Raw genomic sequence first — 27826 nt, 5'->3', positions numbered from 1 at the left:
CCAAAAAAGGTGTGCATGAGAGAAAAGGGGAGAGTCTTGGGTTTTAGAGAGTTTTTCTGGGAGGAGTACTTTTCAAACAACCCTGAGGGACAAGGAAAGTAAGTTCCCCTCTTGCATGCCATTCCTTTATCTCCCTAGGGAAGAACCGGGAGGCATAAGTATCCTCCTTATCAGGAGGGATGAGGAAAGTAAGTTCCCTTTTTGTATTTCATTCCTGTATCTCCCTAGGAGTCTGGCAAAGGCTACAATACACCCCTAGGAAGGTGAGAGGGGTGTGTTCTATAGGAGATTTGGGTGGTAGTTTGGGGAGGGTGAATTCTTTAAACCTAACAATAATAAAACTTTCAGATCCATTTATTCATTTACATAAATGAAGTTTTTCAGTATTACATCTTTTTTTTCTTTTTCTTTTTTATTTTTTTGCTTATTTAAAATTTATTTTTGTTCACAGTAACCAGAACACATACATCTTAAAAAAAAGAAAAATAGGGACAGTTTGTTGCTAAACCCTATCTCATTTTACAAATCAGTAATATTCATAAGTCACCATGTGAACTAATTGCTGAAAAAGATGTAACATCTCATTAAAATATACAATTCCAATAAAATATTACTTTTGTGTGTGGATTTATATTTACGTAATTTTGATATCAGCTGTATACTAATAGTAACTGTTAAACAGAAGAAAAGGTTTTAGAACTTAGAACTTTATAGTCATAGGGAATTAAAAATTTTTAGCGTATGTAGTTTTGTCTGCAGAGAAATATAACGTGACCAATAGAAGATGTTTGAACATAAAAATATTTGTCACTAGGATAAAATTTTATGAGGGAATTGGAATGGAAATGTCAGGTCTGGCAATCTCGTTCTGTGTTCTCAGTTCTTGGTGTGCTCTTGGCCAAAGAATGACCAGACACAGCAAAGTAAGGCAAGCATAAGGTGAAAATTATTGAGGGGGAGCAAGAAAGGATTAGAGAGCAAGAACAAGATACAGGTTTACAGAGCAAAATACATATGCCACAGATGACGACTGGACCCCTTGTCGTAGCAAGAGACCTTGGCTGTGGTCTAGGATCTATTATAGTGCCTGAATAGGGATCTCCCCATGGTTCAGAAATCATCATGGAACCACTTTGATGGACAGTTGAGAGTTTTATGATCTGAGTCTTACTGCATATGCAGATTTCCCATGAGCCTCTTTCAAAGCCCATGGGAGGGTGAACAGCAACATAGATTTAAGCTAATGACATGATAATTAGCCTTAAATTGTTCTAAGTCACCTTCCAGACTCTGTTACCTATGTCACTTGGCCTGTGGGCTAAAGAGTCCTCTGCATTGTTTTGCAGTTGGCTTGCTAAATTCTGACTGGCAGATTGGTTGGGCATTCCCTCCAGACAGGATTAAGGTGGGGTAGCACTAAGGTGGGGTTGTGGTGGGGGCCTGGGCCCTGCCCTTGTCCTTCCTCTCAGGTGGGGCAATTGCTCCAGGCAGCGCCAAGGCGAGGGGCACTCTCTTGTCCCTAGGAGACTTGGAATCACTCAGCGCCAAGGCAAGGGGCACTCTTTTGTCCCTAGGAGACTCGGAATCACTCAGCGCCAAGGCAAGGGGCACTCTTTTGTTCCTAGGAGACTTGGAATCACTACCTAGCAGAAATACTAGTTCAAGGAGAAAAATGAATGATATAAAATTCCTCACCTCAAAAGGAGCTTTTTTTTTAATGTCTTTTAAAATGGGTAATGGTATCAGTTAACTGTAGTATTTAGATTTTAGTGAATACCTTTAAAAGAGTGGTGGAAATATTATTTTAATCCTAGCACTCTGGGAGGCCGAGGCCGGTGGATCGCTTGAGGTCAGGAGTTCGAGACCAGCCTGAGCAAGAGCGAGACCCCGTCTCTACTAAAAATAGAAAGAAATTAGCTGGACAGCTAAAAATACATAGAAAAAATTAGCCGGGCATGGTGGCACATGCCTATAGTCCCAGCTACTCAGAAGGCTGAGGCAGGAGGATCGCTTGAGCCCAGGAGTTTGAGGTTGCTGTGAGCTAGGCTGACACCACAGCGCTCTAGCCTGGCAACAGAGTGAGACTCTGTCTCAAAAAAGAAAAAAAAAAGAACTTTGTCTCAACTGTCAATAATTACAATACACAGCAAATTATACCCTTTACAACTACTTAGACGTTTGATGGAAAAATTTAGATGTTAACTTAAAAATGTCTCAGAGATCAAGAGAATGGGAAAACTAGCTACAAACCGGGAAGAAATATTTCAAAAAGACACATCTTGGATCTTAAGTTTAGCTGATTAGAAAAAAAAAAGCGTTATCTAACAAAGGACTTTTATCCAAAATATACAAAGAACTCTTAAAGGAACAACCCAATTAAAAAATGTGCAAAAGACCTAACAGATGCCTCACCAAAGAAGATAAATGGATGGGAAATAAGCATATGAAAAGATATTCAGCCTGGGGTGGTGGATCAGGCTGGGATGGCCACTCTGGGAGGCAGAGAGGCAGGAGGATAGCTTGAGGCCAGAAGTTTGTGTTTTTTTTTTTTGTTTTTTTTTTTTGAGATAGGGTGTCTTGCTCTGTCACCCTGGGTAGAGTGCAATGGTGTCATCATAGCCTACTGTAACCTCAAACTCCTGGGCTCAAGTGATCCTCTTGCCTCAGCCTTCCAAATTGCTGGGACTACAGGCACATGCCATGATGCCCAACTAATTTTTCTATTTTTAGTATTGATGGTGGTCTGGCTCTTGCTCAGGCTGATCTTGAACTCCTAAGCTCATCCAATCCTCTTCAGCTTCCCAGAGTGCTAGGATTGCAGGCATGAACCACTGTGCCCAGTGAGGCCAGGAGTTTGACTCAGGCATGGGCAACACAGTGAGACCCCCATCTCTACAAAAAATAGAAAAATTAGTTGGGCATGGTAGTGCATGCCTGTAGTCTTAGCTACTCAGGAGGTTGAGGCCGGAGGATTGTTAGAGCCCAGGAGTTGGAGGCTGCAGTGAGCTATGATTGCACCACTGCATTCTAGCCTGGGCTACAGAGAGAGAGCCTGTCTCTTAAAAAAAAAAAAAAAGAAAAAACAGATGTTCAAAAGCTGTGTGGTGTGGCACACCTGTAGGCCCAGCTACTGGGTGGGGAAGGCTGAGAGCAATTTGGACAATCCTGGTGATTTAGTTGCCAAGCCACTAGATTAGCAGGTCAACATAGCAAAGAACGCAATTAAACTTGAAATAGTTGGGGGTGGGGAGGGTGGGTAGGTGTTGGCACGTGCTTGTAGTAGACCCAGCTACTGGGGAGGAGGAGGCAGAAGAGTCTCTTGGGTCCAGGAGTTCTAATTTGGCTTGGGCAACATAGCAAGACCTCATCTCTTTAAAAAAAAACTTGAAATAAGCAAGCTTGTTGAAGAAATCTTGGAGAAGAACTTGCTTATGATTTTACATTTTCCCCCTAACAATTACCAAAGTGAAATACCTTATTCAGGTGAAGATGAGGGAATTGACTGATAAAAATGTCTATCTGTCAATAGAAAAGAAGCCAAACTCTGTAAAATAATTTTAAAGAGATTTACTCTGAGCCAAATTCAAGGACCATGACTGGGACCCACGCTGAAGAAGCTTTGAGCAAGTGGACTCCCTGTGGTTGGGTTACAATTTGGTTTCATGCATTTCAGGGAGACAGGGGTTACAGGTAAATTCATAAATCATCAATACGTGGAAGGTATACGTTGATTTGGCCCGAAAAGGTGGGCTATCTTGAAGGGGGGGCACTTACAGGTTAAAGGTGGGTTTAAAGGTTCTTGACTTGTTCAGAGTCTTTAAACCCACCTATAACCTGTAATCCCCATTTCCCCACTTTGAGATGTCCCACGTTTTTTCAGGCCAAACCAATGTCCACCTTCCATGTATTGATTTGTGACTTTACCTGTAACCCCTGTCTCCCTGAAATGTGTGAAACCAAACTGTGACCCAGCCACGCAAGGACTTTTTGGGTGTGGCTCCGGGCCATGGACCTCAAATTTGGCTCAGAATAAACCTCTTAAAACTATTTTACACTTTGGCTTCTTTTCCCTTAACGTTTCTGTGGTCTGTCCTGATGGAGATTCTTCACTTGACTGAGCCTAGTCACACTCAGGAACCTCCTTCTGGGCCCATCTGTGCCCAGGGGTAAAACCCAGTTTTATTCCCAGCTATGCTGAGTCATTGTAGCAAGAAGCCCCACCTGTGTCTCTGCTCCCCGGACACCTGATCACGTCCCTCATCCTCCCGCACCCCTGGGTGCTGTCTGGTCACCCTGGCCTGTCTGAACGAGGAATCCCCCCGGACCCCACAGTTCTGCCTAGTGACTGTCCCTGCTCTGGCCCCAGTGCTCCCGGCCATAAGACGCAACTGGCCCAGCTGTGTTCAGAGCTGAGTCCCACTTCTCCCCCTGCTGCAAAACCGGGTTGGGATGGTCCCTGCTTCTATTCCCCTGGCGTTGAATAGAGACTTTCGTACCATGCTTTAATAATGTGACTGTGGGGGACAGGGCTAGGATTAGAGGGTCAGATTAGGGTTTGGGTTAGGGGTGGGCGTAGGGATAGGGTTAAGGGGTAGGGTTTAGGGTTAACGTTAGGGTTAGTGTTTAGGGTTTAAGGTTAGAGTTATGTCCCCACTGGGCTCCCAGGGATGCTCGGGAGTGACAAGGAGGGACAGCCCCAGGGAGGAGAGACTTTGCCCTCTCAGTGGGGCTTCTCCTCTCCCTCCCTCCTCTTTTGCACTGGATGGATTAATAAAGATTCTTGACTTGTAATTGGTTAGAGGCATGAAGCTTTGTCTAAAGGCTTGGAATGTTTTAACATAAGAATGTCTGTTAATCGGAGATAAGCCACTGGACATATATTTGTTGTGTAAATTGAGGAGCTGCAGGTTTGTCTTGCATATCCTTAGGCCTGTTAATGGGTTGCAAAGGAATAACTCCAAGAAGGGAGGGGGCATGATGAGGCATGTCAGACCTCCCTCCTCATGGCAGGCAATTTAGTTTTAGGATATCTCTTTGGCCAAGAGGGGGTCCATTCAGTCAGCTGGTAGGGGTGGAGAGCCTTAAGATTTTATTTTAGTTCATATATCCATTGGTTTTATTTCTTTTTTCTTTTTTTTGAGGCAGAGTCTTGTTAGGTCCAGAGCTGAGAGACACATGAACCTCATGTGTAGCAAAATGTTTATTTTGAGCATCTGGGTGCAGATGAGTGAAGGCCGAAAAAGGCATCCACGAGAGAAAAGGGGAGAATCCTAGGTTTAAAGAGGGTTTTTCTGGGAGGAGTAAATAAATTCTTTTCAAACAGCCGGGAGGGATAAGGAAAGTAAGTTCCCCTCCTGCATTCCATTCCTTTATCTCCCTAGGGAACAACCTGGAGGGATAAGCATTTGTTCTTATCAGGAGGGATAAGGAAAGTAAGTTCCCCTTTTGCTTTTTATTCCTATATCTCCCTAGGGGTCTGGCAAAGGCTATGTGCCTAATACACCCCTCTAGGAAGGGGAGAGGGGTGGGTTCTATAGGAGGGCCTTTTTTTTTTTTTTTTTTTTTTTTGAGACAGCATCTTGCTTTGTTGCCCGGGCTAGAGTGAGTGCCGTGGCGTCAGCCTAGCTCACAGCAACCTCAAACTCCTGGGCTTAAGCGATCCTACTGCCTCAGCTTCCCGAGTAGCTGGGACTACAGGCATGCACCACCATTCCCAGCTAATTTTTTTCTGTATATATATATATTTTAGTTGGCCAGATAATTTCTTTCTATTTTTAGTAGAGACAGGGTCTCGCTCTTGCTCAGGCTGGTCTCGAACTCCTGACCTCGAGTGATCCACCTGCCTCGGCCTCCCAGAGTGCTAGGATTACAGGCGTGAGCCACTGTGCCAGGCCAGGAGGTTTGGATGGAAGTTTGGGGAGGGTAAATTCTTTAAACCTTTAAGTCTTGCTCTGTTACCCTGGGTACAGTGCAGTGTGTCATCATAGCTTGCTTGCAACCTCAAACTCCTGGACTCAAATGATACTCCTGCCTCTGCCTCCTGAATAGCTGGGACTATTTTTAGTAGAGATAGGGTCTTGCTCTAGCTCAGGCTGGCCTTGACCTCCTGAGCTCAAGCAATCCTCCACCTCGGCCTCCCATAGTGCTAGAATTACAGGCCTGAGCCACCACACCTGGCCTTCAAATTATTTTTTTTCTTTTTTGAGACAGAGTCTCACTCTGTTGCCCAGGCTAGAGTGCCATGGCATTAGGCTAGCTCACAGCAACCTCAAACTCCTGGGCTCAAGCGATCCTCCCGCCTCGGCCTCCCAGAGTGCTAGGATTACAGGCATGAGCCACCTCGCTGGCACAAATTTTTTTTGACATTGAAAGGACATGTAGTCATCCTTCTGCTTTATTTCTAAGGTTTGATAATTTTTAACACCTCCAATCCAGCTTTTGTCAGTAACAAATATGATATTTTAATTTTTATCTCCATTTTTCTGAGTTACCTATCAGTTGATTCTGAATTCAAGCCCCCTCAAGCACCCAATATCTGGCATACCCAAAATAGCCTTAAAGGATCTGTTGTTTGGGGAGCATAGTGGTGCACCTGGAGTACCAATTACTTGGGAGTCTGAGGCAGTCGGATTGCTTAAGCCCAAGAGTTCAAGGCTGTATTGAGCTATGATTGCTCCACTGCACAACAGCAGTGGCTAGAGTGAGAGATGCCGGTTCTAAAAAAAAAAAAGGATCCCCTGTTTTGGAAATGGAGGCTCCTTTCCCTTAGGCCAGAAAGACATGTGACCCGTGGCAACAATAACCAAAGCCTGCTGGCAATGTCAGGCCCAAGACATCATTGTTAAAACCTATTACAGCAACAAAATGGGCAAGAACAGATTTGTGAGAGGCCAGGAACATTTATGTACAGTTGTTCCTTGGTATCCCCTGGAGATTGGTTCCGGGACCCCCAGGGATACCAAAATCTGCTAATGCTCAAGTCCCTTAAGTAAATGGTGTAATATTTGAATATAACCTATGCAAATATCCTATATCCTCCGGTATGCTTTCAATCATCTCTAGATCACTTATAATGTCTAACGCAATGTAATGCTATACAAATAGTTGTCATACTGTATTTTTTTACTTCGATTATTTTTTATTGTTGTTATTGTTTTCCCACATATTTTTGATTCACTGTTGGTTGAATCCCAGGATGCAGAACTGGCAGATACGGAGGGCCAACTGACTAATTATTCTTCACTCTTCCTTGTTATAAAGAGGTTTAAAGGAAGAAAAAGTAGAGGTAAAAAGTAGCAGAGGTATAGATTGGGAGGGTCAGATGAGGTAACCTGAGGACCCCATGCCTTTTTGCACTCCTCTAGATAAATTGTGCGAAGCTGTTGGATGGTATATTCTCACCAAGGGAGCAAATATCAGTCCCCAACTCCAAACAGAGCATAGCGAGAGTTCTTTCAGTCCAGCGCTGCTGCTTATGAAATTTATAATCTCCAGTAACTGTAAGTCTCAGTTTCTTATCTGTAAAATGGAATCATGGCAGTGGGCATGCACGTATAGTCCCAAGTACTCAAGAGACTGAGCCAGAAAGATCAGTCCAGTATGAGAAAGAAAAGAAACTTATCTGAGGAATTCAAGCCTGAGTTATCAGGCTCAGAGAGGCATTGAAATGTGACAGCAAGTCATGTCCTACATCCTCCCCCTGGATATAACTTATAAGCCTGCAACATGGACTCTAGACTGAGTGTCACCCCCAGTAGCCATAAATTAATCTTCCAGTGTCATACACTGGACAACATAACTCATACCCTCTAGTTCAACAATGTATGACCAATCACTCATGAATGTTATTTCTGCAAACCAGTGAGAATTCCTGACAAACAACTATTGTAATGGCCCTCCTCTCCTGATTTGTCCTTTTTTTCTTCAAAAAGTTGAGCCTGGCTGGACACGGTGTCTCATGCCTGTAATCCTAGCACTCTGGGAGGCCGAGGCGGGCAGATTGTTTGAGCTCAGGGGTTCGAGACCAGCCTGAGCAAGAGCGAGACCCGTCTCTACTAAAAATAGAAAGAAATCATACGGACAGCTAAACATATATATAGAAAAATTAGCTGGGCATGGTGGCGAATGCCTGTAGTCCCAGCTACTCGGGGCTGAGGCAGGAGGATGGCTTGAACCTAGGAGTTTGAGGTTGCTGTGAGCTAGGCTGATGCCATGGCACTCTAGCCTGGGCAAAAGAATGAGACTCTGTCTCAAAATAAAATAAAACAGGTCGTGTAAGTATATATATATATATATATATATATATATATATATATATATATATATATATAAAGATTTATTTGAAGAAGTTTGCTCACACAATTATTAAGGTGTAAGTCCAAAATCTACAGGGCAGATGGGCAGAGTGGAGAAGAGGGGAAGAGTTCAAACTCAAGTTCAAGTCCAAAGTCAGTTGGCTGGAAGAATTCCCTCTTCCTGGGTGGGGAGTAGGGAGGAGGTAGAGTGGGAAGATGTCAGTCTTTGCTCTATTGAGGACTTCAGCTAATTGCATGAAGCCCAGTCATTATGGGGGATAATTTGCTTTATCCAAAGTCTACTGATTTAAATGTTAATCTCATTGGAAAAAAAAAAAAACACCCTCACAGAAACATTCAGAATAACATTTGACCTTCCAAGTTGGCTTGGGAAGTGTTCTGGAGAACAAAAGAGAGGCTCAACGTAATTTGCCAAATAGGTAATCTCATTTAATTCTCATTTTTCAGTGAGGGGAAGGGACTAACAAACTTAACAGACAGGATAAGTAAACTTCCAAAAGTTAAGGAGTAATGGTAAAATCAGGACTTAAGGTCTATTCGATTTTAAACTCATTCTGAAAAGATATAACATGATCTGTATCTTGGTGGGACTTAGAATCTGATGGAGGAAGGTAAGATGAGCTATGATGACAAAATGAGAAAACAAAGGCTAAGCTAAGGTATTGGCTGTGGGAAGGAACAGATGCAGCTGACAGCTTGAAGACGTCTAGCTTTGGGGACTGTCCAAATGTGGGAAGGGCAGAAGTAGGTACAGCCAAGGATGATTTTTCTGGCTCTGAGAGTAGGAGACAGGGAGAATGGTGAAAAAGGCAAATTTGGAGAGGGAACTTGTCATGAGGAGGTGAAGGTCATAAATGGGTCAACTAGCAGGCGAAGCAAAACCCCTAGGTCCAGGAATCCTGCATATATCATTTATTAACTATTAAAATTTCCTTTAAATTTTTAAAAATTGTAAATATACATAAAACTTACCATTGTAAACCATTTTTAAGTTCAGTGGCATTAAGAGAACATTCATACTGTTGTGCAACCATCACCACCGTCCATCTACAGAACTTTTACATCATCCCAAACTGAGACTCTGTACCACCATGAAACATTAACTCTCAATTCCCTCCTCCTTCCAGCCCCTAGCAATTATCACTCTAGTTTTTGTCCCTATGAATCTGACTACTCTAGGTGCCTCATATAAGTGGACTCATACAATATTTGTCCTTTTGTGACTGATTATATCACGCAGCATAATGTCATCAAAATTCATCCGTGTTGTTGCAAATGTCAGAATTTCACTCTTTTTAAAGGCTGAATATTCCATTGTATGTCCACACCATGTTTCGTTTATCATTCATCCACTGATGGACATTTGGGTTGTTTCTACCTTTTGGCTACTGTGAATAATATTGCTATGAACTTTAGTGTATAAATATCTGTTCAAGTCCCTGCTTTCAATTCATTTTTGAGTATACACCCAGAAGTAAATTCATGATTATTATTATTATTATTTTGAGACAGAGTGTCGCTCTTTCACCCTGGCTAGAGTGCGGTGGCGTCAGCCTAGCTCACAGCAACCTCAAACTCCTGGGCTCAAGCGATCCTCCTGCCTCAGCCTCCCGAGTAGCTGGGACTACAAGCATGCGCTACCATGCCCGGCTAATTTTTTCTATATATACATTTTAGTTGTCCAGATAATTTCTTTCTATTTTTAGTAGAGATGGGGTCTTGCTCTTGCTCAGGCTGGTCTTGAACTCCTGAGCTCAAGGGATCCTCCCGCCTCGGCCTCTCAGAGCGCTAGGATTACAGGCCTGAGCCACCACGCCTGGCCGTAAATTCATTATTTACTTTCAAAGGTTCTATTTAAATTATATCCTGTAGTGAAAAGTATATTCCTTTAACGAAGACAATCTGTTAAAAGTAGTTTCCCCAAACCATCAGAAACCTCTCAAGCTGTAAGGTGACATTATTGTTGCATTTTTGAAGCTTACCTTGAGCTACATACTTCTTCCCCTATGAAACCAGACTCTTCAAGATTCCAAAAGCAAGGTTGGCATAATTTATCTTTGTGCTATCCTAAGGCTGTTAGCACAGTGCTTTGCATATAGTAGATGTTAAGTGAAAATGCAGTTCCAATATATCACTTATGGTATATTAACAGGTTATTAATTCAGTAAACAACAGCTTTTGAACCTTTTAAAATAGGGTAATCTTTTTTCCCCCAAAGGAGGCAGCTTCGCTGCTCCCCTCACCCTCCTCACACTCTTCCATCACATACAGGAAAGAAAGTACACATTTATATATACAGTGTCAAGGAGAATCTCCAAACGTAAGGACAGGATACGGTAACTTTTCTAAGAGACCACAGTTTCATCCACAGCATTCCGGGGGGAGAAAAGTCGGAGGGCTGGGAGCTGAGAACGTTTTTCTGAGTTGAGGCGTCACTGGGCCAACTCTACCCAACCTAGAGTCCCTTAAGGCCCTCGGGGATTGTTTGGCATCGGGGTGGCGGCTGACTCGGACACCAGCGGCTGGTCGGCTCGCGCTGAGCGCGGCTGTTTCTCCCGCCGCCTTCCGTCGCCGGGGCCGTTGTCCAGCCTCCGCCGCGACCGCAACAGCCGCCGCGACCGCAACAGCCGCCGCGCCCGCCGCGCTCGTGCGGCGCCGCCTCCGTCCGAGAGTCGCGGCGCCCGGCCGGGCCGAGTCGCAGCCGCGCGCGAGCTGGAGACCTGGCGCGGCGGGCGCGGCGGTCCTCGCCGGAGTTCCGACGGGAACCCAGAAAATGGCCCGGGGAAATGCGCCACAGCGGCCGTTAGGAGGCGCCAAACCGACGCCCCGGGGCCGGGAGCCTGCAGGGATGGAGCCGGGCGCACGGCGGGGCTCCGGGCGCCAAGGTCAGACCCCGAGGGCGCAGGCCCCGGGGCGCCCAGCGGGCGGGCCCGGGCGCAGGTGTGGGCGGGCGGGGGCGGTAACGGCGCCTGCGAGGCCGCCAGTGCGCGGGCGCCGGGGAGGGGCGCGGAGTCAAATACGGCCGCCGCCCGAGCCGCCCTCCGCGGCGCTCCGCCCTTCCCGCTCCGACGCGCTTCTGGCTCGCAGGTGATGTAGGCGGCGGCTCGGGCTTGCGTAGACGGAAACGTTGGTTCTGATGAGCGGCGTTTCTCAATACGAGTTAGAGGATTTCCCGAAAGTCAGGGGACTGGCGTGTTGCCTAGATTTCAGGTTAAATTCTAGGTGCTAGAGACAAGTGTGCAATAGGGGAGCAAAATTTAAATTCAAGTCTGTGAGTGAATTGAATGTGTCGGAGCATCTTTAGCAAGTATTTTACTTTTTATTATTTTTTTGAGAGTCTCGTTCTGTCGCCCAGGCTAGAGTGCCGTGGCTTCAGCCTAGCTCACAGCAACCTCAAACTCCTGGGCTCAAGCGATCCTCCTGCCTCAGCCTCCCGAGTAGCTGGGACTACAGGCATGCGCCACCATGCCCGGCTAATTTTTCTATTTTTAGTAGAGACCGGGTCTCGCTCTTGCTCAGGCTGTCTCGAACGCTTGGGCTCCAGCGATCCTCCCGCCTCGGCCTCCCAGAGAGCTAGGATTACAGGTGGGAGCCACTGCGCCTGGCCAGTTTATGAAGTATTAAAGACAATTTTCCCCTGTAAATTTTATTTTGACAACATGTGAAAAAACTGTTGAAAGCAATTTGAATGAGGTTGAGGGTCTTAGCCATTTAATAAGCAGAACTCCTTAGATTGTTTGATTTGTATCAACTTGATAGTGAAAGGAAAGTATAGGTGTTACTGTACTTAGCTGAATTTGCCGTACTGAACAGTTGTGCTTTCTGAGCCTGTTAACTACTGTCTGGATAAATTCTGTGAGTTAAATGGTAACATTGTTAAAGGGAAGGGAGAAAGCCCACTCTTTCTCCCTTCCCTACTAAACTAGGCAGCTATTTCGTCCAGGCGTCTCTCTTTACAAAACAGATGTTTTGTATTTACAGACTGGTCGCTGCTGATTGATTCTTTCAAATAGTGCTTGACGGATAAATCTGCACTTTTGCTTCAACGAAACTTGACAATGGAAGAAAAAAACACACAGGTAATGCCACTCATTTCAACTACTTAGAAGTCATCACATTTAGATCCTAGCATTTCCTGGGGTATTTGTTGAGCTAAACAAGGATACACAGGCTGGGCGCGGTGGCTCAGGCCTGTAATCCTAGCACTCTGGGAGGCCAAGGCGGGAGGATCGTTTGACCTCAGGAGTTCAAGACCAGCCTGAGCAAGATCGAGACCCCCTCTCTACTAAAAAAATAGAAAGAAATTACAGGGACAGCTAAAAATATATATAGAAAAAAATTAGCCGGGCATGGTGGTGCATGCCACAGCTACTCGGGAGGCTGAGGCAGTAGGATGGCTTGAGCCCAAGAGTTTGAGGTTGCTGTGAGCTAGGCTGACGCCACTGCACTCTAGCCAGGGCAAAAGAGCAAGACTCTGTTTCCAATAAATAAAAATAAAAAGCTAATTAATCACTAGTTAAAGTAGCAAAATCTACTTTCAAACTACTCCAAGTAGTGTTTCTCCAATGTAAAAGTGCATATGGATCACCAGGGGGGCTTTGTTAAACTGCATATTCTGTTTGAGGTGGTCTAGACTGAGACCCAAGATTTTGTTTCTGTGAAGATGTCACTGGATTGGAAGCCACATGTGGAGTACCTAGGTGGTAGATCCTTGCTTTCCAATAGATACATGTGGCAACTGGGCACTTGAAACAGTGAAACTAAGGAACTAAACTAACTTTTTTTTTGTTTGAGACAGAGTCAATTTTTTTTTTTTTTTGAAACAGTCTCACTCTGTTGCCCGGGCTAGAGTGCCATGGCGTCAGCCTAGCTCGCAGCAACCACAGCAATCTCAAACTCAGGCTCAAGCAATCCTTCTGCCTCAGCCTCCCAAGTAGCTGGGACTAAAGGCATATGCCACCATGCCCGGCTAATTTTTTCTATATTTTTAGTTGTCTGCCTAATTTCTTTTTTTTAAGTAGAGATGGGGTCTTGCTCTTGCTCAGGCTGGTCTTGAACTCCTGAGCTCAAGCAAGCGATCCTCCCGCCTCGGCCTCCCAGAGTGGTTGATTGTATATTTTATTTTATTTTATTTATCTATTTGTTTTTTGAGACAGAGTCTCGCTTTGTTGCCCAGGCTAGAGTGAGTGCCGTGGCATCAGCCTAGCTCACAGCAACCTCAAACTCCTGGGCTTAAGCAATCCTACTGCCTCAGCCTCCCGAGTAGCTGGGACTACAGGCATGTGCCACCATTTTTTCTATATATGTTTTAGTTGTCCAGATAATTTCTATTTTTAGTAGAGACGGGTTCTTGCTCTTGCTCAGGCTGGTGATTGTATATTTTAAATGTAAGGCTTTTGAAACCCAAATACACATAAGTATTTCTGATGAAAATTTTGGTGTGGAGATGCATAAGTATAAAATATGTAGCATTGTTATGGTCTGAGATGCGAGAAATGACCACCTGAAGACCGAATTGAGCCAAATCAGGAGTCTTTATTAGCTGGCCAGCGACTACCCTCTGCACCGCCCAAAGGCGGCACAGAAAGCAGCAGTGAGCCTTTGAAACAGAAAGTTTTTATAGTGTAAGTTTGTGGGTGGACAATTACTAAGACAGAGCAAGCACGTGTACAAAAAGCCTTGAGTAAGCATGATATCATTTTCTTATCTTTGGTGTAAGAGGATCTGGGCAGTTTGGGCTCTGGGCCATATCTTGTTTACATAAAACATGAGTGTCATAATAGCTTTACGCAAAACGTGGGGGCTGTAATCATTTTATGCAGAACATGGGTGTTGTAGTCACTTAGGAATTTCTGTGTTGGGGGTAGCAAGCAAGAGCAAGCAGGTTTATAGAAGCAGAATGGCAGATTACTGATTTTTCGGCCCAAAACTCAGACTGTAACAGCATACTAGATTTTGAAGATTTAATATGAAGATTATAATTATTTAGATAATATCTAAAATATCTCACTTTAATGTTGATTTTGTATTGAAATGATATTTTGCATATATTGGGTTAAGTAAATTATTACAATTAATTCCATAAAAATTCTTAGGCAATAAGTTACATACTTGTATTTTGTTTCTTTTGGACAGTGCTACTCTAGATATCAAGTACCTTTGGACTGCTTTATAATACTGGTATAGGAACAGCAGCAACAGCTGTTATGGATTAATCTTATAAAGTCTTATTTTTTTGGTCACGTTAATGAAAGAAAGATTCTGACTTTATTGAGGACTATTGCAATAAGAGCATACAGCAAAGAGAGATGGGGATATATAGCCAAGGAGCTGAATGTGGGGGGTGGGGTGGATAGAAAATTAGGAGGAAGGCTGAGGCAGGAGGATCGCTTAAGCCCAGGAGTTTGAGGTTGCTGTGAGCTAGGCTGATGCCATAGCACTCTAGCCCGGGCAACAGAGTGGGAGTCTGTCTGAAAAAAAAAAAGTAAGAGGAAATATGAAGGGTAGGGGATTCTTGCTGAAAGCAGATCAAGGGCTTAGACATCAAGGGTAGGGGATGAAGAATTTGACCAGATATCCAGCATGATCACATATCAAGGGTGGGAGATTGTTTTTAAACTGACTTAGCAGAATTCTTGCTAAAACTGGGCTAGGCAGGCCAAACACTGGACAGGGGCCAAGGTGGAGGTCCCGTGAAGAAGAGGGCTCTGAGGAGCCTGACTAAAGCTTGGTCAAGGAGAGTTTTTGTTAGTCATTGTAAACATTATCAGCTTTGTGCCTACCTGGACCACAGACTTTTGGCAGCTCACACCACAAAAGGTCCCTTGTGGCTAGGAGGCTTCTAATTGTCCTTGTTAAACGTATTAATTAATAATGTTCGTTTCAGCTGAAACTAAGCTGTAAAAAGCATAAAGCCAGATTTTCACTTAATCAAAGGCATGAGAGAAGGCCTAGATGAATGGTGGAGGAAATGCAGTGCTGCTTAATGATTTTAGGACAGGGTGTTTGAAGGCAGGCGTGTTCTGTCAACAGAAAAGAAGCCAAACTCTTAAAGAGATTTAGTCTGGGCTGGGCATGGTGGCTCACGCCTGTAATCCTAGCACTTGGGAGGCCAAGGTGGGCGGATCGTTTGAGCTCAGGAGTTCAAGACCAGCCTGAGCAAGAGTGAGACCCCATCTCTACTAAAAAAAATAGAAAGAAATTAACTGGACAACTAAAAAAATATATAAAAATAATTATTAGCCGGGTATGGTGTTGCATGCCTGTAGTGCCAGCTACTCTGGAGGCTGTGGCCGGAGGATTGCTTGAGCCCAGGAGCAACAGTGATTCTCTGTCTCAAAAAAAAAAAAAAATTAGTCTGAGCCAAATTTAAAGACCATGGCCTGGAGCCACACCCAAGAAGAGTTGAGCAAGTGGACCTCCCTGTGGTTGGGTTACAGTTTGGTTTTATATGTTTCAGGGAGACAGGGGTTACAGGTAAAGTCCTAAAATCAATATGTGGAGGGCATACGTTGCTTTTGGCCCAAAAAGGTGGGCTATCTTGAAGCGAGGGTGGGGCGGTGTGAGGGGGCTTAGAGGTTATTGGTGGATTTAAAGATTCTTTGATTTGTAATTGGTTAAAGATCTGAAGCTTTGTCTATAGGCTTGGATGGTTTTGTTTTTTAATTTTTTTTGTTTTTTGAGACAGGGTCTTGCTCTTTTGCCCGGGCTAGAGTACTGTGGCGTCAGCCTAGGTCACAGTGACCTCAGACTCCTGGGCTCAAGCAATCCTGCCTCAGCCTCTCTATTAGCTGGGACTACAAGTACACGCCACCATGCCCGGCTAATTCTTTGTATATATTTTAGTTCAGCTAATTTTTCTATTTTCAGTAGAAACAGGGTCTCCCTCTTGCTCAGGCTGGTCTGGAACTCCTGACCTCTAGCGATCCTCTCACCTTAGCCTCCCAGGGTGGTAGGATTACAGGCGTGAGCCAAGGCACCCAGCTGGCTTGGATGTTTTAACATAAGGATGTCTGTTAATCAGAGATAAGCCACTGGACATACATTTGTTGTGTAAATTGAGGAGCTGCAGGTTTGTCTTGCATACCTTTAGGCCTGTTAATGGGTTGCAAAGGAATATCTCCAAGGAGGGAGGGGGCATGATGAGGCATGTCTGACCTCCCTCCTCATGGCAGGCAATTTAGTTTTAGGATATCTCCTTGGCCAAGAGGGTCCATTCAGTCAACCTGTAGTTGGGGGGAGCCTTATGATTTTTTTATTTTAGTTCACAATTCTCCAAAGTGATTGAGGGAAGCAAAACTTTTTTTTTGTTTTTGTCCTTATCTTACGCTGTTAAAGGGGAGGAGGTAAAACTTTCCCCCCTTATTTAATTTCTTAAGTGAGGCATGATTTTTTTTTTGTTTGATCTTCCAGTGCGAAAGTGAAAGTGAAGTTGAAATTCCCAGAGTGCCAGTAATTACTTTTGACCCTCAATTATACATACAGCGGTACCAGTTCGTTACAGATTTAGTGGATAAGTATCAACTCAAGAAGGTAGGTGTTCATCTTTCCAAAACATTTAATTACTGAGACTGTCTCATGAAGTGTTGTCAAATGCAGCAGCAGAGACTTTTTCAAAGGGATTTTTGCAATAGGCAGAATGTTGTGACAAAAAGATCACAAGTATCTCAAGAGTTCAGTGAAAAAAGTTTTTCTTTTACCAGAGAATTGAACAAAGCTAGAAAGTAGTGGGCAAGTGGGATGAAAGAGTGCAATGGAAGGATGGTAGAATGTTCTGGGCAACCTTAAAGAGGTGCTGTTTGTTTCCTGAGGCCAAAGTTGAAAGGCCTGGGGGAGAAGGAGGAAAGTTTTCCTAAAGTATGGTTAAAAAGGGAATTTTCTCAGTGAGGACAAGTAGTTATGCTAATCATTTGAGGCAAGGAATGGCAACACAAGGAATCTTTTCTTTTTTTTTTTTTTTTTTTAGTCTTACTCTGTTGTCCAGGCTTGAGTGCCATGGCGTCAGCCTAGCTCACAGCAACCTCAAACTCCTGGGCTCAAGCGATCCTCCTGCCTCAGCCTCCCGAGTAGCTGGGACTACAGGCATGCGCCACCATGCTCGGCTAATTTTTTCTATATATATTTTTAGTTGTCCAGATCATTTCTTTATTTTTAGTAGAGACGGGGTCTCACTCTTGCTTAGGCTGGTCTCAAACTCCTGACCTCGAGTGATCCTACGACCTCTGCTTCACAGGTTCTTTTTAAATTAGGGGCAGGACCTACTCACCTAACTTCAGAGGCAAGTCATGCTTTCATACAATATACATACACTCCTGGTTACCATACTAATAGATGGATGGATCTGGAGATAGACTAGATGCTGATAAGCTGAATTTCTAGATGAAAGGTTTGTTTTTCTGCTTGATGTTGAAAACTTAGTGAAGATTCCTCGGTGTGAAGGCATCCCTTATTTTACTGCACCACGGCTGTTTCTATACTTGGCACACAAAGGTGCAGGCATTTGTTTACATCTTGGTAGCTATCTAGGCTCCTGAATTCACTTGAAGCATCTAAAACTGCCTTTTTGGCAGCTCAGAGTTCAATATGGAATTTCATGTGGTTTGATGTAATTGATTTTTCAAATAAGAAATGACTCCTGCATGTGTGAGAAGTGAATGAAAGCATAGTTTTGGAAAGCTTTGTTTGCTAAAATATGATGCTGAGAATATATAAGACTTCAAGTTCTGATTCTGAATGTGAAAACACTGTACCAAATTCTCATTAGTCTACTACAGACAATAACAATTGTTCTGGAATAGGATTGGCTTTTCCTTTTTTCCTTTGATCAAATAGAAATCCCTATTTTCCCACAGGCTTATTAAGTCACTAATTTTTTTTTCTTTTTTTGAGAGACTCAACTCTTGTTGTCTGGGCTAGAGTGCCAGGGTTTCAGCCTAGCTCACAGCAACCTCAAACTCCTGGGCTCAAGCAATCCTTCTGCCTCAGCCTCCCAGAGTGCTAGGATTTGCAGGCGTGAGCCACTAGCCCAGCATCTCATTTGTTTTTATGTATACTAGTCTACCAAAAATGTCCATCCATGTAAGCGTTTACTATGGTTTCATTACCAATATGCATTCCTCTCCTCAAAGGTTTTTGATTATACTTCTCTGGCTACAAATGTCTTTGGAATAACATTTTGTCTCATACAGGTTGCAGACCTGGGATGTGGTGATGCTGTACTCCTAAGGCATTTAAAAATGTATCCATGCGTTCAAGTGCTTGTTGGAGTAGATATCATGAGAGAGCACACTTTACAATGGATTGGGTAATACCTAGTTTCTGAATTATGCATTAATCTAAAACTAGTGGCATTATTAATTACACTTAGAGAAAGTTAATTTTATACAACTTGTTTTAAAAGATTGAGGCTATTAGAGTCTCCAGCTCACTGAATAATCAGGCTTTGCCATAACGCTAATTGGTTGTATACTCCATGTATAATGCCTGTATTTTGTTTCTACCAACATAAAGCCTCAATTAAGTCCATAGTCAAAACAATTCAAAGTCAATTTCAGATGGCAAAATCTTGTCACTTTAATGCCAGACAACTTTTGGGTTTGTTTTTGTTTTGTTTTTGAGACAAAGTCTTGCTCTGTTGCCTGGGCTAGAGTGCCGTGGAATGCTTAGCTCGCAGCAAAAGACACAATAATGTATAACGGATTAAAATGCCCCAGAACACTCCTATTCCATGCTGAAGCAGAGCTTTTCTCTATCTTGTATATACAGTATATATATTTGATTTCTACTGATTGTTTCAAGAGTGTTTTTCTTCTAAAGAACAAAAATCTGAAAATCACTGATCCTGATGTTTAATACATCAAGGCAAGGAAAACAAGTAATGTCAGACTTAACATCAGCGTTAGGTAGAATATAATTTTATGGGGGATCTGATTTCTGTAGCTAGTGAGAATTTCTAAATAGACTCTATTCAAACTCCTTTGTAAAAATTCATTTGCAGGTATAACCTGAGTCCCTTAGTGGCGGATTATGTGATGCCCCGGGATCTGGATTTGACTGTTACATTGTATCAAGGCTCTGTTGTGGAGAAAGACTCTCGTTTGCTTGGATTCGACTTGATAACGTGTATTGAATTGTAAGTTTTAAAGTGATTCATACTATATAATTTGGAAAATCTGAAAGAATTAGACTCAATCTTAGTGTTAAATATTTAGGTCTTTGTCATAATATTTGTAAAGAAAACTGCACATCAGTTAAATATCATTTTACTTTCCCTTTTTAACATTTTACTTGGCAATTTCAAATATACAGATGAATTGCAAAAAATATATAGTATCAAGAACACCCATATATCCTTTAGCCAGATTCACTTCTTGTTAACATTTCCCCATTTCCTTTGTCATTTGTACATGTGCACCCTTCTCCCCGATTTCCCCTTTCCCCTCTCCCCTTTTCCCTCTCCTTTTAGTTTTTTTCCTGAGCCAATTATGGGTAGGTTATACATGTGCCCCTTGGACCCATTTAGTTTAAAACCTGGAGGCATCACACTTCCTGATTTCAAAATTTACTACAAAGTGGTAGTAAACAGCATGGTATTGGTATAAAAACAGACACATAGACCAATGGAACAGAATAGAAACCCCAGAAATAAATTCATATATTTACAGCCAATTGATTTTCAACAAAGGCACCAAGAACATAAATTGGGGAAAGGATACCCTCTTCAGTAAATGGTGTTCAAAAAAATGGATATCTATTTTCAGAAGAATGAATCTAGATCACTATCCCTCACCATATTGAAAAATAAACTCTATGGATTAAAGACTTAAATGTAAGACCAGAAACTATAAAACTATTAGAAGAAAACATCAGGGAAGGGAAATGCTTCAGGACACTGATCTAGGCAAAGGTTTTATGGTAAGACTACAAAAACATAGGCAACAAAAACAAAAATAGACAAATGGAACTATGTAAAACTAAAGCTTTTGCATAAGAAAGGAAACCAATAGCGTGAACAAACAATATAGAATGGGAGAAAATATTTGCAAAGTATTCATTGTCAAGGAACTGAGATCCAAAATACACAAAGAACTCATCAGTAAAACTAATTTAAAAAAATGGGCAAAGGATTCGAATAGATAGTTCTCAAAAGAAGATACAAATTGCCAACAAGGTTATGAAAAAATGCTCAATCACTTATCATAAGGGAAATGCAAATCAAAACCACAGTGAGATCATCTCACCCCAATTAGAATGGCAGTTATCAAAGACAAATAACATTCTGGTAACGATGCGGAGAAAAACTTTTATATACACTGTTGGGAATGTAAATTAGCCATTATGGGAAAACATGTACGTTCCAGTCTCTAGTCTCACCAGTACTTAATATTTTCTGTTTTCATAGTAGCTTACCTGGTGGGTGTGAGATGTAGTATCTTATTGTGATTTTGATTTGCATTTCTTAATGATCATGATAATGAGCATCTTTTTATATGCCTAATGGCAATTTGTATATCTTCCTTGGAGAAATGTCTATCAAAATCCTTTTTTAATCAGGGTTTTGTTGTATTATAGGAGTTCTTGATGTTTTTCAGTTATTAATCCCTTATTTATGATCTGCAAATATTTTCTCCCATTCCTCTGTAGTCTCATTAAACGAGAAATAGCCTGATAAAATTTTTTCCAAGTTGCATTTTTTGTAACATGTATGATACCCTTTTCTCATCAGTTGTGTTTAAATTCTGAAGCCTGTCCTCCTGGGTCTCCTGTTCAGTGCATGAATAATTCACTGTAGGCCAGCGCCATGGCTCACACCTGGAATCTGAGCACTCTGGGAGGCCGAGGCGGGTGGGTCGTTTGAGCTCAGGAGTGCGAGACCCCGTCTCTACTAAAAATGGAAAGAAACTAGCTGGACAACTAAAAATATGTATAGAAAAAATTAGCCGGGCATGGTGGCGCATGCCTGTAGTCCCAGCTACTCGGGAGGCTTAGGCAGGAGGATTGCTTGAGCCCAGGAGTTTGAGGTTGCTGTGAGCTAGGCTGATGCCATGGCACTGTAGCCTGGGTAACAGAGTGAGTGAGACTCTGTCTCAAAAAAAAAAAAATTCATTGTAGGCTTATCTTTTTCATACCATTCTACCTTGCACTATTACCCCACCCCAGGCGATTTCGATTTAAACTGAGTTTCATGCCAGGGAACCCTACTCATCTTATATCATTTATTATTTATGTCCAGATGAGCCCTTTTTAGCCTTTGTTATTTGTTAGTTATTATGAGAATTATTTAAGTATAATCAGTCTCAGTCCTATAACTTACCTATGTTTTCAACTTCTCCTTTACAATTTTTGAAAATACCATAAAAGTGATGTTGTATCCTGATATATGATGTGTTATAAATCAGGGAGGTACAAGCTCAGGTACCTTTTTAGCAGTATTGATAATAAGGCCATAGAGTATAGAAAAGGACCTTAGTTGGATAAGGGATGGGTGGAGTTGGGGGGTGTGAAAGGATGGGAACGCATGAATAATTGTTCTTAGGTCATTTAATCTCCTATATACAAAGAAGGGAGAAATCAATGTACAGATGGCAATTGTTTTAAATCAATTAGAAAAATAGGTGCCAGTGAAATTAGATTTTATTCTATTTTTCCTGTTGACTATTTTAGAATAGAACATTTGAATTCAGACGATCTGGCCAGATTTCCTGAAGTGGTATTTGGATACCTGTCTCCATCCATGGTCATCATCAGCACACCAAACTCTGAATTCAATCCCCTATTTGAAGTAAAGACTGTAAGAAATTCAGATCATAAATTCGAGTGGAGTAGGAAGGAATTCCAGAGCTGGTAAGTTCATTAGGGTTTTTATTTTTGAGGGGGGGGGATCTTATTGGAGTTTAAAATCCTAGGAAGCAAATCTTGTTATATAATTGTTCCAATAAAATTTTTCCAATGCGTGACTTAGCATGTAGTGAGGTCATACAAGAGCCATTCACATTTGGGACAGGTATGAAAAAGGGGGTGTGGGCACCAGGTACCTCTTATGTGAAGGTACTGTAGTGTTGGTGGCACTGAGATGGACAAGGAGGAAGGTTTGGGGCTGCGAAAGTGAGCCTCATGCCCCTACCCAGGGATATCTCGTGAGGGTGGTCGTTTTTTTTCTGTCTGGTGTAATTAATTGCAAACCCAAATAGGTAGTTGGGTTGTAGCCCTTGTAGTCTCCTTGTTGACTGCTAACCTACACCCTTCCCTATAATTTTCTTTCTCTTCCATACTCTTGTGGTAACTTGGAAACTGACACTGTCATTGCCTGAACTCTTCAGAAATAAATACAGCATACGCCACGATGTGGTGGTGTAGGAATTTGTAACTTTGCGAGTATTTTAGTTGTGTTTTTCATCTTCTACTGTACTACTGACCAGAAATCATTGTTTATTTGACAGCTCTAAGATTTCTCTCCTCGTTTTGATTTCAGGGCTTTAGGTGTGGCAAAGACCTATAATTACTCTGTGGAGTTCACTGGTGTGGGAGAACCACCAGCTGGGTCTGAGAGTGTTGGATTCTGTACGCAGATTGGCCTCTTCCGGAAAAACGGGGGAAAGGCAGCCGAGTTATGTGTTTCAGACCAGCCTGATCAGCATGTTTATAACCCTGTGAGTGTTCTTTGATAGGCAGCTATCAGAGCAAGAAGTACATTTATTAGGATGGAAAACTCTTTTTGGGGTAAAAGTCCTCAAAGTAGAGATGAGTGTAAATGACCTTATTTTTGTGGTTCAACCAAGGAGAATCCTTCAGTCCCCATGACTGTTGGCAGGGTTGGCCTATGGCATCCTTTTGAGATCACCCAGCATTTTGCCCTGTGTCAAAGAACGTTTCAGGAATGATCTGCTGAAGTCTTAGGATACTTCAAAGCAATACTTCAGCAACCTCTTTTTGTAATCTGTTACGATTATCAGCACTGAGGAGGAAAGCCAGCGGCACTTCCTCCCCTGCAAAGTCTCAATCAGGGAATGACTATTAGAACCGAGCCTTCAAGCTTTTCAGACTCTTGGGGTTTCAAGAAGTGGCATGAAAAAGTTTTTTCCTTTTAAGTGAAACATTTTTCTTTTTTTCACCCTTTCTCCTGTAATAAGTAGGAATGTTGGGTTGGTGTGAATTAGTAGAAACCTGGCTGGGAGTTGGTGGACATTATTAGAATTAGGAAGCAAATCAGATAGTTAAATGTCTGCACGTCAATTGTTGGATTCCCATTACAACTGAGGAATTTATGACAGTAAATGTTAGGAATCTGACATGTATCCAATATGTACATTTAATTAATTCTTAGGTTGCAAAGACTTACTGATGGCTTTGGAAATTCTCCTGTTCTAAGTGTTTTGTTTTTTCCTCCCCAGGTTTATACAGTCAAATACCCAAGTTTGCAGCAGGATAAGTACCTCAAAAAGGTGCTGTCTCAGAAAGTGTTGCAAGAAGTGTACAAGTCAAGAGCAACATACCTGCTCCCGCTTAAGGAACAGGAGGAGGGCAAGGAACCGCCCCCCCTTAGTTGGTTTACATATGAACCACCCCTCTCAAAAGATGAAAAAGCTAGGGTAGCGGCGTCTCCGAAACCCTTCAGTGTTGAAGATAAGTTCTTTGTGCCCTTGCAAAGGCTCCTTGCTTATCCCCGTTTGAACCAGTTAGTAGGTGGTAGTGAAGAAAGGATGAGGTCACTCCTTGCTTCCGAAGTAACTTTGAGCAGTGATGGTTCTGCAGTGGAGATTGTCCTGCACGATCCACCTGATGTCCCTTATGATGATGATGATGATGATTATCCTGATGATTATCCTGACGTTCCCGATCATCCTGACGATCCCGATCATGACGATCCTCATCATGATCCCGATCATCATGATCCCGATCATCCTGGTGATCCTGATCATCCTCCTGATGATTGTTGGGATCTGTGAGCTATCCTTATTTCTTGTGATGGTGGGGATCACTTAGAATTTCGTTTAAACTTCTTAAGTAGCTGTAATTCAAGTAATGTTTTTAAAATTTTAACATGGATGTCCAAGTTTCAAGCTGCTGGGCAAATCTTGGCATACAGCCAGACTGCAGTAAGCCCCGAGAAAGATGAGGGTTTAACAGGGGTGTGCTTTCTTTTGAAACTGGACATTTTCTTTGATTTTTTTTTTCAAGAATAAAGTAGTTGTATATGGTAATGTGTTAATTTTGAACTTATTTTTTATTAGAACCATAACTTAGATGTGACTTTATTAAGAAAGTTATCAAATATGCTGCTTAAGGCCTTTTCCCAGGGGGTAAAAGTAGCTTTAAAATCTGTATAGGATTCTCTACCTCCTTGGGCCAAATTCTAACCTCAGTAATACTTAACCCAAAACATCACACAAAACAGGAATGCAGGTGTTTGCAGGGCATAGAAACCTCTTCATGATGTAAGTACTGTCCACGTTTTTCTGAGTACTTTCTTCTCCGGGAGCTTTCTGGTTGCAGTTGGGGTGGTAGTACAAATGGGAGAGAAGTCCAGAGGTAAACTGATAGGCATATTGGCTCTTCGATCTTAGGGACCTAGACATCTGGTCTCAACTTCTCAGGCATCTCAGGGACAAAGACGTTTGAGCTTTAGCTACCACTTGCATATTCTAAAAGGAAAAGAGGGACAAAGGGCACATGCCAGCTGTCTGGTAGTGTTTGCTGCAGGTTGTTCTTTGACATTTCCTGCTTAGCTTCCTATTGACCAGAATGAAGTCTTACGGGCACACATAGCAGCAAGGGAAGCTGAAAAGTGTAATCTTATCCAGGTAGGCCGTGTGCCTACTTGGTGGTCTGCCAAAGAACAAGGGGAGAAGAGACATTGTGGTAAATAACCTGTTTGTGCCACAGCTGGAAAAGTCCTAACCTGAAATGGAGGCTGTGCCAGTGCAGAGTCAGTTCCTGGGAAAAGCTGCCTGGGGACAGTTAAACTCAAGCTGAGCTTTAATTATTAAGTAGGTGGGGCTGGGTGCCAGTGGCTCATGCCTGTAGTCCCATATATTCAGGGAGCTGAGGTGGGAGGATCCTTCAGCCCAGGAGTTTGAGGCTGTAGTGAGCTATGATCATTCTACTACATTCAGCCTGGGCAACAGAGGGATACCCTGTCTGAAAAAAGTCTATGGAAAGAGGATTTGATTAGACCGGAGAGAATGGATTCTGGAAGAGAACAGTCTTTTAAAATCACATAACCACTGCTAAATCAGCTGTTTTCTCCTTTAATTTCATAGATGGCTCTATTGGGCTTCCTGCATGTATCTACACTGATTTCCCCTTCCACCAGAATGTCACATGAGCATGTGATCTAGAGATTTGTGCTCCTGCCCTGCCTCACCCATTCCCAAAGGCCCTCTGTCCTCACCTTTCTAGGCCCCTGCAGTTTTCACCCTAGGGATCCCTTCTCATCATTGCCCTGTGTTAGAGCCAAGGTTTCTAGCTAAGGTCAGTCCTTTTTCTTCAAAGTTAACTGATTAATCTTGTCCAAACCTAATTGCTTGAACCCTCACCTGGAAAACTTAAGTACACACTGAAGCTACTGTTTCTCTTGGCCCTCCTAGTCTCTCTGCAACTTCTGTATCTGCATTCTTGAAGTTTATATCTTTACCCCTCTACCTTGATACTGGCTTTTCTTTGCACATCATAAGGCTCATACTTTGAAGCCAGAGGTTGGCAAACATTTTTATGGGGTTAGATAGTAAATCTTTTCCAGGTCGTCTGGTCTCTATCACAACTACTCAACTCTGCTTGTGTTGAGTATAAGCAGCCATAGATCATACGTAAAAAAGTGGGTATGCCTGTGTTCACTAAAACATTTACTAAAAAGGCAGCTGCCAGAATGTGTCCATAGTTTGCCGACCTTTGTTCTAAACTAAGTCAAACACCCTTACCTTTTAGTAGCACAGAAATGGTAATCTTTCCACAGGGGAAAAAAATCAATTAGAGATTTAATTCCCTACTGCTATAAATTCCTGAGGCTATAAATGCAGAAGCAACCAAAGTCAGGTTTGCTAAGGGAATTTTTACTTGATGTGTAAAGGTTCTTGTAAGTACTAAGGGTATAATTCCAGGCACACGGTGTGTGTTCCATCTGTGGTAGCCATACTCAGGAGTATTAGAGAATCTCACTGTCCATTCTTGTAGGGTTCATTCTTGTATCCAGGCAGCCATTTTTCACAGCAGTGCATATTGTAGACCTAGAGAGTGAACATTATCATTCTTCTGCAAGATTGTTTCTAGGACAGAATGAGCAAATACGCCACAGGTTTATGGAAAGAAGCAGAACAGTGGCGACCCTATGCTATGTAGAATCCCCTCTGTTTTATATAGAAAGAGTTGTATGTGCCTCCTAGCCAGACTTCTGGTATCTCAGGCATCTGCAGAATGTGGGAACTGCTGAAATGAAATGTTGTCCTCTCCAGTTACTGCCTCTGTTAAGCCTGTCATCTGCTCTCCCTTTACCCACCTCTGAGGGCATCTCAGCGTGCAGTGCCGGTTGGCAAGTCCTCTTCCCCACTTCTCTCAGTTCTTTTTTTTTTTTTTTTTTTTTTCAGTTCACACAATAGTTTTTATTTTTGATACTTTAGTATTTTGTCGGGGGTGACCTCCTGGGCTCAAGTGGCCCTTTCTCAGCTCCCACGGGCTGGGACCCCAAGCACGCCGCCCACCCTTGAAGGCTCAGAGGGTGGCCAGCAGGGCAGAAACCAAGGAAACCCAGGTCAGAGGTGCTGTGATCAGCAAGCGGGGCCAGCAGGCTGTCTGGAGGAAGGACAGTGAATCCTAAATGCAGTCGATCTTGGAAGGTAAGATGCCTTCCTCAAACAGCGTACTCCTCTCAGTTCTGAGAATTTTCTTGGAGCTTCGTAAGAAAGGGGGCATGGGAAAGAAACTGAGCTCTTCATGTCTTCAAGCGTTTATGCTATTTTCACTTCTGAAATCTCACAATCATATGGTTTAAATGGGCTTTTTCTTAGGCCCCCTTTATTTGGGGAAGTTTTCATATTTTAATTTTCTTGCCTTTCCTTTTTTTTTTTAAGAGATGGGGTCTTGTTGCCCAGGCTGGAGTACAGTGGTGTGATCACAACTTATTGCGACCTTGAACTCCTGGGCTCAAGCCATCTTCCTGCCTCAGTCTTGTGAGTAGCTGGGACTATAGGCTAGTGTCACCATGCCTGGCTAATTTTTTTTTTTCTTTTTCTTTTTTGAGGCAGAGTCTTACTCTGCCCGGCCCTTTTTTTGATTATAATTATTTCATATAAGTGGTATTTACTATATATTTTTGATATAACTTTATCATTAACAAGGTATTTTATAACTACATCTAAATCCCTCCATTCTTTATTGATTACATGTGGTCTTACCATTAATAGTAGTGCATAGGCCGGGCGCGGTGGCTCACGCCTGTAATCCTAGCACTCTGGGAGGCCGAGGCGGGTGGATCGTTTGAGCTCAGGGGTTCGACCAGCCTGAGCAAGAGCGAGACTCCA

General features: G+C 42.7%; 1 protein-coding gene across 3 annotated transcripts in view; it reads left to right on the top strand.

The window, feature by feature from the left end:
- HENMT1 (HEN methyltransferase 1) overlaps nt 1-24508 on the top strand; it is a 32942-nt gene extending 8434 nt beyond the window's left edge. Inside the window, exons 1-8 of one of the 3 annotated variants that reach the window (XM_045546676.1) lie at nt 11867-11900; nt 12297-12394; nt 16728-16847; nt 18503-18618; nt 19312-19446; nt 21978-22157; nt 22786-22963; nt 23705-24508. In XM_045546676.1, the coding sequence (XP_045402632.1) occupies nt 12374-12394; nt 16728-16847; nt 18503-18618; nt 19312-19446; nt 21978-22157; nt 22786-22963; nt 23705-24259 (1305 nt within the window). In that variant the 5' untranslated portion in view covers nt 11867-11900; nt 12297-12373 and the 3' untranslated portion in view covers nt 24260-24508. Of the gene's footprint in view, nt 1-11866; nt 11901-12296; nt 12395-16727; nt 16848-18502; nt 18619-19311; nt 19447-21977; nt 22158-22785; nt 22964-23704 lie in introns of those variants that run through there. The other 2 variants (XM_045546675.1, XM_045546677.1) reach the window with 2 other exon arrangements.
- Nucleotides 24509-27826: the final 3318 nt, after the last annotated feature.

Source organism: Lemur catta, chromosome 3 (assembly GCF_020740605.2).
Source record: "Lemur catta isolate mLemCat1 chromosome 3, mLemCat1.pri, whole genome shotgun sequence".
In the NCBI taxonomy this organism is placed as follows: domain Eukaryota; kingdom Metazoa; phylum Chordata; class Mammalia; order Primates; family Lemuridae; genus Lemur; species Lemur catta.
Note: the sequence above shows the minus strand (reverse complement) of the source record. Positions and strands in the feature narration are given on the sequence as shown.